The sequence below is a fragment of the Citrus clementina genome, unplaced genomic scaffold, assembly GCF_000493195.1.
Source record: "Citrus clementina cultivar Clemenules unplaced genomic scaffold, Citrus_clementina_v1.0 scaffold_5, whole genome shotgun sequence".
Lineage (NCBI taxonomy): Eukaryota > Viridiplantae > Streptophyta > Magnoliopsida > Sapindales > Rutaceae > Citrus > Citrus x clementina.
This window is the reverse complement of record NW_006262201.1, coordinates 8850482-8861671: the sequence shown is the minus strand read 5'-3', so window position 1 is coordinate 8861671 and position 11190 is coordinate 8850482. Positions and strand designations below refer to the sequence as shown.

At 29.8% G+C, this 11190-nt stretch overlaps 1 protein-coding gene across 1 annotated transcript; it reads left to right on the top strand.

Moving 5' to 3' along the window:
- Positions 1–1684: 1684 nt before the first annotated feature.
- On the top strand, positions 1685–4596 carry LOC112098305 (coumarin 8-geranyltransferase 1b, chloroplastic-like). Its single transcript, XM_024184264.1, has 12 exons — positions 1685–1817; positions 1895–2235; positions 2347–2430; positions 2537–2611; positions 2860–2943; positions 3047–3136; positions 3354–3455; positions 3540–3635; positions 3743–3814; positions 3928–4023; positions 4124–4228; positions 4353–4596. Exons 1-12 carry the CDS (start codon positions 1760–1762, stop codon positions 4392–4394), a joined length of 1245 nt encoding a protein of 414 aa, XP_024040032.1. The 5' UTR covers positions 1685–1759; the 3' UTR covers positions 4395–4596.
- Positions 4597–11190: the final 6594 nt, after the last annotated feature.

Here is an 11190-nt window from a genome sequence, read left to right as displayed (position 1 = left end):
AGTCTACGACTGCTCGCTCCCGTGTCCCCACATGGACACGAACCACTGGTTAATTCTTTTATAAATTTAAAAAATAACTTTTGTCTGATTCCCAAAAATAAAACATTCGATTATATTTACCCATCGTTGCCAACTTAATTTCACTTAAATTGCCACATGCTTCTTGACTTAATTTAGCCCTTTTCTATGAGTAGAGTAGATTCTTCAACCCACTGGATGAACATTTTAATTTGAAATTATCATCTCCTGTCTGCTAAAAACGAGTAAAATAAGGATTTGACTGTAAAAGGTATGAAGTTTGAAATTTTATGAATTTTAGATTTTTTAAAAATTTATTAGTTTTTTTTATAATTTATGTTTGATTTTAAAAATTTATGTCTGAACAGAAAAAGTAACTTTTTGTAATTTTTATCTGAGTAAAAAAAGATCTGATTGAGAAGTAAACATTTTAAAAAATTTGAATGAAAAGTAAATATTATATTTAAGAATGATCTCTATTAAATATACTTATTTCGTAAACTATAAACTCTAATATCTTTTTGTGTTTTAATTTATAACGATATAAATGACAAATAACCATATTTAAAATGTTTTTTATTTTAAAAAATAAAGTTACTTATTTCTTAAACTATAAAATCTAATCTCTTTTTGTATTTGATTTACAACAATGTAAATGACAAATAACCATATTTAAAATGTTTTTTATTTTAAAAAATAAAGTGCCACTTATATTTAGATATTAAGAAAATAAATATATCATTGAGATAATTGTATTTAGACATTTTTATACTTAAAAAAAATTCAAATCTATTCAAATTTTGGACAAAAAAATTAACGCTACCTGTATACGTTGCATTTGAGTGTATTTAAGTTGACAATGGAGGGTAACTAAATATAATGAAATACTCTCTTGTTGAATGGGACAAAACTTACTTTTGGATTCATAAAAACTCAAGTAATGGACCTTTACATAACCATGTTTCTGGTGACAATTTATATATCGATGTTTTAAAAAAAATACTGTTGACATGTCTTAAAGAGAATTTTTTGAGAAATTAAAAAAAATGTCTAGAATATTTTGCTTTTTTTAAACAAAAATTAATTTGTGATCTCATATTTTAAGAATCACAAAATTTATCCAAATGTTTAAAAATCTAAAAGAAATAAAAAAAGCTTATTTCAAAGAAATAACTTAATTACTCCAACAAAAATTAAAAAATTAGTTTTTTGTTTGTTTTAAAAGATTGATTTAAAAAAAAAATCATCCTAATATTTTTCGTAATGGTTCTTCTGGTAATCGTAAAAGTCAATTCAAAGGGAATAAATGTACAGCAGTCTTTCAAACTAAAATTGCTGGATTTAATAGGAAAGCAAATGGAAATGGAGGTGCAGGTGACCATTGAGTATTGCAAAACTAATATGGGGCATGGTGTCATTTCATGGTCTGTAACAACCAAGATAATGCTTCTCAAAAAAAAAAAAACGACCAAGATAATGTAAGATACAAAACGCACGTGATTAACTATTTCAAGTCAATCTTACAGATCCTGAATCTAACGCAATTTCTGATATAGGAAATACAACAATGGAGTCAAATGTGGCTGTGAAGAATTATTTTAAGATTATATGGGGGTCCATACCTAGCCTCCCGTGGAGCGTTATATAAGGGTAATTTTTCAAAGACTTTCTACCGAAAAAACCAGAGCAAATCTAGAGAGAGTCAGGCCTTGGGGGAAGAAACAGAGCAAAGTCATCAACCATGCTTCAAATGCAGTGTTTAAACTTCTCTCCAAAATTCAATCCTTTGCAACAGCCTGGTGAGTCTCTTTGTAACCCCATATGCCATCACTGGTCTTCTTCTTCAATAATTTTTATGAACGTTAATAATCTTCAGGTTGCTTTAAAACAATTGCATCGCCACTGACACAAAGACACGGCGCCGTCGCAAACACAAGTCCAAGCAACAAGTCCTCATCAATCAAATGCTCCTCCCAAAGATCATTTCATATAACAAATCAAAACAAAATTGCACTCAATAATGAGGGTATAATTAGCAATAGAAATCATCCGAAACCATTGAACAAACAGCTCGTTCCTTTGGCGTTGCGTGATGGTTATGCGTTACAATCCGAGGATGATAATACAGTAGCTGCAGCTTTAAGCGTTCTGGAAGTTTTCAAGAAGAAGCTCATTGCAATCAACCATTTAGTTCGTTCATACACTTGGGTTAACATTGTGAGTTGCTTCTTATACAGAACAAATAATGATATGAAGTTTTTTCATCTTCTTTTTTCTTTTAATCCTTTCTAGATTTACAGAAATGAGGTCCATGTTTTGTCTTTACAGGTTTTTGGGATTGTATCAGTTTCTTTACTTCCATTACAAAGTCTTGCTGATTTGACCCCAAGATTTTTCATTGAAATATTGAAGGTAGATATTGTTTGTTAAGTACTGAGAAAGAATTAATAAAAGTTACAACTACGTCTTCGGAAATGATTGTTTGAATAACATTGATTCATCGTGACAAATATTTCAGGTCATAGTGCCCACATTACTGATGAACACTTTTCTGACGGCATTAAACCAGATTTGTGACGTTGAAATAGACAAGGTATATATAAATATAAAATGATGCTCAGGTCCAGACGTCTGGATTTTCTAAATTTAAACTAAAATTAGAGTTGTATAGTGTTGATTCTAGTTTAAATTCGAATTTTATAAAATCCGAACAATCCTATCTGACCATGACTCCATGCATGCATATGTTGAGATATTATATATATGCTCCTTTGACGCTTCATATACTTTATCTATTTGTTTGTTTGTTTTTGCTAATAAATAAACTTAACGTTGTTGAAGATTAACAAGCCGTATCTCCCGCTTGCTTCCGGGGACTTATCAATGGGAACTGCAATTGCGATTTGTATAGGAAGCGCAATCTTGGTAATCAAGTGCCCGCAAAACTATTTACAATCCTCTAATAAATAAACTTAAGTCCATTTAATTTGTAACCTTTTTAATTCATTAATTGTTCCCAATTTTTCAGAGTTACGCTTTGGCAATTATATCGGGATCCCCACCACTTCTCTTGATCCAAATCTTGTGCTTTCTATGTGGATGCGCTTATTCCCTCCCAGTAAGTGCTCCAATTGCATGTCTAGCTTAAAATGCTTTCAGGAGTTAGTCTGACTAAGTGGTTTTTAAACAGTTTTTTAATTAACTATTAAAGATAGAATCTTTAAAAAATTAAATTAAAAAAAATGATTTGTACTTTCTCCCTATTCCCTAATATACCTCTTTAAGTAAATGAAAATTAATAGTCTCTAAATGATTGTTTTTAATCTTGGCTGCAGCTTCCTTTTCTTAGGTGGAAGTCAAAAACATTTATGGCTCCACTCACTCTTGTGATTCTGATGGGATTTACACTTCAATTACCTTTCTGTATGCACATGCAGGTATACACATATATATGATTTCTTCGTATTATAAATAATTATTTGGTTCCCACGCAATAACTTAATTTTGATTTATGTATACAGCAATACGTGCTTGGTAGACCTTTCGTACTTACAAGACCATTAATTTCTACGGTCGCTATCATGTCTGTCTTCGCATTCGTAAACGGACTTCTGAAGGTAATAATTTCAAGTTTATAACTTTGTAAGTGTATCAATTCTCAATAATACATATTAATAAATAACGGATGGTTACTAATTTACTTCTTTATGTGATTTATTAACAGGATTTGCCAGATGTAGAAGGTGACAGAAAGTTTGGCATGAAAACACTCTGTGTCCTCTTAGGGAAAGAAAAAGTCAGTAGATCATTTATTTATTCCCATCAACACCAAACAGAATTAGATAATATAAATCGTAGTACAATAATAATAATTGGCTTACAAATCTCTTTTTCTCTTTTTCTCAAAAGGTGCTTCCGCTTTGTGTTAATATGATGTTAGTGGCCTACGGAGGTGCTATGATATCCGGTGCTTCTTCATCATTCATGATAAACAAGATTGTCTCTGTAAGAAATTTAGCCTTGTATATTTTGTTTGAATGTGAATGTGATGATGATCTTGATCACTTATAACTAATTAATGATTTCTTTTTAAAATTTATTGCAGATAATTGGCCACGGCATACTCGCGTTGATTTTGTGGCTTCAATCTAAAAAAGTTGATCTTGATAATTTTGAATCAACATTTGGTTTTTATATGTTGATTTGGAAGGTAAGCGATTGACTACTCTCCCTTAATTGTGATTATTGGGTTAAATCCAATCAAGTTCCGTAATTTAGTTACTTTTTTAATTAGTGATTTAACTTCTAACATAAATATATTGTTGTATTTGCAGTTAAATTATGTTGAATACATCCTTATCCATTTTCTAAGATGACAAGGAAGGCAGGCAAAGAAAGGTTCAGATTCCTGTGACAGATATGTGATAGTGGCATCATTTTTGAAAATGTGGTCGTTCTTTGTTTAAGCTTTTTGAAAATGTGGTCGTTCTTTATTTAAGCAGTCGTTGTATTATGTATTTAAAATTTTTGTATTTCTCCCATGAGGAGTAGGGTGAATAAAATTTTGTAATATTATAATATTTGCCTTAATTTGGCACCCTCAGTCCACTAATATTTTAATCTAGAGTTTACTGCCATTTTTTGTAAACTCTACAGAACGAGAGAATCTTTATTAACAAAAAATAAAAAATAAAAATAAACACACTGAACAAAAATCCCAATTTTAGGTGAAGTTATTTTAACTTAAATTTTTTACTTAATATTTAGCGTAAATTTTGTACTATTGGTTTCATGTAGTTCAATGATAAATGAATGAATATCAGTGCTACCTTTTTATTTTAAATATTTAACATGGATTAAATTAAAAAAAAAGAGTTATTTTTTTAAGAAACAAATAAATCTTGACCATTCATAAGTTATAAATGCATACTTCAAATAGCAGAAGGTTTGCTCCCCAATTTTGCATGAAAATCTACGTGTTTATCTAGCCTTAATAGACTAGCAACTAGTGAGTTCCCAATTGCAAAATTCTCCACCTTAGCAAGCCAACATTGATTGGTTGAAGCCAGTATGGCCTACAACCGCATACTCTTCTTTGATTGGCACATTTTGATTTGCATATATCTTCAGTTCAATTAATTTTTTATTGAACGCTCTTTTGATTGGCATCAGTTGATTACTACGAAGTCAATGATTCCGGAAAAGGACTGCATTATGAAGGCCGCCTGGTCTGGGATCTTTCGTTAAATGTAACTGCATATATATTAGCCTTCGCTTGTGCGTGAAAGACATGGTCATCTCTTGTCAATATTTATTAATAAAAAACATTTAACATAATTTTAAATAGAGCTGAGCTTTTAATGGATATAAATTCAGTGCTGAGCTGACATTTTTTAAAAATTTTTTAGACAGATACAATTGTTAATTATCAGATAAAAATATAAAATTAATTAAATCTTAACCATCTATTACTATACATGCACATTTGGCAGATGATTATGAAGAGTTGAGAATATGTATACTAAGCAGCGGATTCAAAATCCACTTTTAATACACCTCTATATTCTTATAATGGTCCTTTCGAATTTTATTTCTTCAAATACTCTCAGTTTAATTTACAAAATACAAACCCATATATTAAAATTAATCATATTTTCATAAAATTTATTATGCTAAAAATTTTTATTTTTAAAATTTTTATTTATAGAATACATACAAATCTTAAAATCTTAAATTATTTTCTTCTTGTTATATAGCTTATATTTTCGTAACTTTTGATTACTATAATTTTCTATAAATTTTTTTATTAAAATATAAATATAAATATAAATTGTGAAATAGACTAAGTGTATAGTATTTATTAAAAGAATAATTTATTTAAGTGTTTGATTGAATTTCTATTTAAAAATAGGAATGAATTAAATTGAATTTAGTTATGTAGGTAATTTCAATTAAAAAGTTTTATAGGCATTTTAAGGGGTGTATAAAGGCCTTCATTTTTAAATATAAATCTGGGCCCTTAAAGCCTGAACAAAAAAGCTTGGCCCGAGACAAAGCCTTACCGAAATGTACAAAATCCGACCAAGTTTGACCCAGCCCATGCATCATTCGTTGAAGAAGTTTTGTGGTGCCAAGCGGGCCACAACATAGTCAGAAAATCAAAATAGTTTAGGCAGAATTTATAACCGGTACATACAAACAACGAAGAAAGCTTATAAAATATCAAATTTTTATTTTTATTCAGAATTATATGTGTGCAAATATTTGTGTGATTTTAAAAATAAATTTTGAACTTAATTTTTTGTAATACATTTTGAACCTAAATTCAATGTATTTAACTGGTCCAATAGGGGCAAATTTATAACTTAATTGAACTAGAAAAAATGCCTTCTAAAATTTTTGACTAAACGGGGACAGCTGACCCAGCTTGTGCCTTAATGGCTTTGCTACTCTTTTGGAGGGGGAGCCTAAACTAATGTTTCGAAATCTAAATCTGTTGGTTAGTAAAAAAAAATTGAGAACTATTCGATTAGACCCCTAGGAGTTGAGATTGGCACTTTTAATCAAATTCAGCTTTTTTTTCTTCATTTTTTATAATTTTCATAAATAATATTTTGTAAATTCTACGATGTTCTGCCCATGGTCAAACAGAAAATTCTGTTTATTTTTTTAGTTGTTTTTTCACTTTAATTTATGTTATTACTTTTCCTATTGCTTTTAGGATTTTTATCTTTTTTTTTTCTAGGTATCAGATTTTAGGTGCTATTTGTTTTTTTTTCCTTATCTAGACTTGGAGAATTTTAATATAAAATAATATTTCAGGTTTGGATATTTTGGTAAATTCGCGATAGGTAGGGTTAGTATAAAAAAGCCCAAAAATTTAGTTTTGTTTATTGAGAATTATCAATAATATTTTCATTGCTCAGAAACTTTGTTTCTCCATAGTATCTTTTTCATTTCCACATTGTTAAAAAATGTAAGGGTGAATAATAAAATTAAAAAAATATAAATGTGAAAGTTTGAAAAAAAATGAATGGGAAAGTTTGAAAAAAGAAATGAAGGGCAAAAGCCACCCACATTCCCAAGTTTTACTTAAAAATGAAGGGGAAAAAAAGTAAAAGTGGAAAGTTTGGGAAAAAAAATGAAGGAGAAAAGTCACCCACATCCCCAAGTTTTACTTAAAAATGAAGGAAAAAAATAATAAATGTGGAAAGTTTAAAAAAAATGAAGGAGAAAAGCCACCCACATCCCCAAGTTTTACTTTAAAATAGTCACATAAATCTCTTTAATTTCATAAATGATTATAGACCCCTTTTTTATTATTATATCCTTTGATTACAATAACCTAAAAATATAATATGAAAATGAACTAATATGTATAATAATATATATTTTATAAATTATTTTTTAATATTAAAAGTTAATTTTTCAAATTTGTCTTAATCTTAAAACAACTGTTTCACAAACATTCAAAATTTCTTAAAAACTATATTTTATATGTTTATTTATAATATTTTTATAGCTTATTTTTAATATTAGATCTATATAAGTAGAAATTTTTGGATTAATGGAATTAAGTATAATAAAATCTGTCAGCATATATAGATAATAGCTTAATACTAAAAATAAATTGCACCCCATATATGTGTTATATTATTAATTATATTTATTTTAATGTTTTATTTGAATTTATGACTTATTTTATTTATTATATTTATCTTAGTACGTATTTGTATTTATTATCAAAGTTTTAACTGCAATGAAACAGTGTAATAGTTAAAAAGAAGATTTGCACAATCATTTTTAAATTAAAAGGGTCTGTGTAATCATTTAAGCAAGTCTAGTGTGTGGGTAACTTTTTCCATGTTTGAACATAAAGCAATAGTTTCTACATTGAATATATGGGTTAAATCGTTGATTAAATATCTTGTTAAAGTGGTTTTGAAAAATGGGGATTATCATACCAAATAAATGGAGTTGGAATCGAAGAATTAGACAGTGATCCTAACGTATCCCAATTAATAAATCAATAGGCAACATCCGAAAGTTAGTCTACGTTAACTGATATTATACTTATTTTATTAGTTTTTCTTATTTCAAGAGAGTGACAATTTTCCTTAGCTATGTGGGTTTTTTTACCAGCGTTATATATTTATAGCTGTTATTTCTTGTCCTTATAGCTGAGTGGTTGATCCTTTTTAGGGAAATTTACGAAATTAACCATAATGCTTTTGTATTTTTTAAATTTGACCCCCCAATTTTTTTTTTCAATCAAAATTAGCCAAACCCCAAGTTTGAGGACCAAATTATCCCTCTCATTCTCACCCTTTTATCTCGCCCAAATCCTCCTCTCACCGAAAGCTTATCACCGGAATCCCTTATACATCGTTGACGAAGTAGAGCAGGATCGAAGTCCATCGTTGGCGGCCGAGATCACCTATATCACATTCAAAATCTTCCAAGATCTCCAAAATCAATGGTTAAAATTCAAAACCCTAGGTGAGTTATTACTTCTTTTTTAATTTGTGTTGCGATTTTGTGTTGTTGTTGTTGTTGTGTTGTGTTGGTGGCGGTGGTGATAGATTGAGTATTTGTGGTTGTTGATGGCGGTGGTAGGTGAGGTTGTTGTGTTGCGAGTGGGATGGGTGAGGTTGTTGTTGTGTATGTATTTTGTGGGTGTTGGATGGCTGCTGCTGCCCACTGGACAGAAATCGCGCAACGTGTAAATTGAAGTACAATTGAATCCATTAAACCTGAAAAATATTTATAAAAAAACAAAACAAATGTGGTTACATACTAAAAAAACATGATAAAGTGAATATACAACATATTTTATATGGATATCACAAAAACGGTCACAACAAGTGCCTGTCACACATAACTTGAGGTAAATTTTTTGTTTGGTCATGGGGGAGATCGGCAAAAAAAGTTGCGAGTTTGATTCATTTTGTTGCCAGCATCGAAATAGTATATTATATGCAAAAAAGACACATGTAACCTAAATTATGACTTCCAAAAAATAGACATCGCATATATTGTAATTTTGTGTGACAAGTTGATTTTTTATCAATTCTGAATTTTTGTTCATTGAGCGAGTTGTCGCACAAAACTTGGTGCGACGACTTGCCTGTCGCACAAAATTTGATGCGATGGGTGCTACCCATTTTTTTAATCTTCACGAATTGGTTAGCACCCATTGCAAGATATTTCCGCCAACACACTTTGACAATGCATCAAGACCACCAACAACCTCCACCACCACCACCACCAACACCACCACAACAACAATAACACACAACCACAACACAACACAAGAATAAAATAAAACATGTATTTAAAATTGCTACCTAGGGTTTTTGAACTTCAATTGTTGATCTCAGAGATCTTGATTGCTATTAGACGTGATTTTAGTGGAATTGGTGTTGTTGAACACGATTCTGGTGAGATTGGCCGTCAATGATGAACTCTGATTTTTCTCTATAGTGCTAGCGATAGGTGAGAAGTTTGGGTGAGTGAGAGATTTTGGTGAGCCTGGATGAGATTGATAGGGGTAATTTGGTTCAAACTTTTGTTGTTTGGCTAGTTTTGATAAAAAAAAAAACTTGTGTGATTAGTTTTATAATTTACTAAAGTATTATGGTTATTTTCGTAAATTTCCTCTCTTTTTACCTTTTGATTTGGCCTTTTGGATTTATTGATTGGTGATTTGGTTAAAAAAAATGAATATATTTAATCAATACATAACTAATATTGTACATGTTTTGTAAAGTATATCATTAAATAGAAATTCTCAGATGCATGCACCCTTATTTTTATTTCATGCGAACATGTTATTGAGCCATAAGATTTAATAGAGTTAATGTTAAATTCACTATAAAGTCATATGATTAAATAACATATTTGTATTAATTTTGTTAAACTAAATGACTTAATAACGTGTCCATAAAAAAATGAGGGCTTATGCATGAGAGAAGGATTTTATCACTAAAAAGTAAATTAAGGTAAAATAAGTAGAGGATACATTTCTAATATACGGTATCAAAGCATTTTGCTTAAGGCCTACATGAAATATTAAAGACTAAAAGGAGCAAGCGCCCCCTCAATTTTGAAAAACATTTCTAAGGAAAATAGGGCGTACTAATTGAAATTCTCAAAAAATGGTATGTTTTCCCTTTGGGAGTTTACAAAATTTCCATCTTGTCTTCAGATTACTTCTTTTCTATTCTCCTTTGTTTAGGAAGGTCATTTCATACAAAAGAAGAAGGAAAAGTCTAAGCTAAAGAAAGAAAATAGAATTGTGACGTCAGAAGTTAGTAAGCAAGATGACAGCTCAGCATAAACCGTTAAAGTTTGTTACAACGTAATGTGTATTCTATGTTGAAGTTTCAGTTTGTATTTAGTTAATAGTTAATTGTCAATTAGTAATGATAATAATGCTTAAGAGATGTATATATATAGAGATTGTATTCTTATAACAAATTGAGTTGAATAATAATAATAATACAGATTCCAAAAACATCTCTTTTTGAGCTATTTTCTCAACAACCAACAACATCTCTTTTTCTTTCATGGTATCAGAGCCATCAATATGGCAAGTTCAAGCAGTACAACATCAAATCTAAACACCACAAATGTTGCTCAAGCTTCACAAATTTCCTTTTCATTCAGTACTCTAGTAAAATTGGATCGATCTAATTTCTTACTATGGAGAAAACAAGTTCTTACTTCAATCAAAGGAAATCAACTTGAAGAATTCATATCTAATGCTCAGATCATACTAGATCAATACATTAATCAAATAGCATATGATGGATCGATGTAGAAAATCATTAATCTAACTTATGTTAATTGGCAAGCTAAAGATCAAACTCTTCTTGGCTGGCTTTTATCAACTATAAGTGAAGGTATTTTGAGTTCAGTTCTTAACTGTGATAGATCTTGTGACGTGTAGATATCTATTGAAAAGCAATTCAGTGCTCAATCTAAGGCCAAGGTTATGCAACTTCGATATGAAATGAGTGTGCTTAGAAAAGAGTCCATGACTGTTGAAGAATATTATTTGAAAGTTAAAATTCTTGTTGATAAACTTTCTTGTGCTGGTAGTCCTTTGTCAAAAAGAGATTTGTTGATGCAAGTGTTAAATGGATTGGACCTGGTACTTAGATCTTGACT

Coding starts and splice junctions, on each gene's coding strand:
- LOC112098305 (XM_024184264.1), top strand. CDS start 1,760: ATGCTTCAAATGCAGTGTTTAAACTTCTCTCCAAAATTCAATCCTTTG. Junction 2,236..2,346: donor CATACACTTGGGTTAACATT/GTGAGTTGCTTC, acceptor TTGTCTTTACAG/GTTTTTGGGATTGTATCAGT. Junction 4,024..4,123: donor TGATAAACAAGATTGTCTCT/GTAAGAAATTTA, acceptor AATTTATTGCAG/ATAATTGGCCACGGCATACT.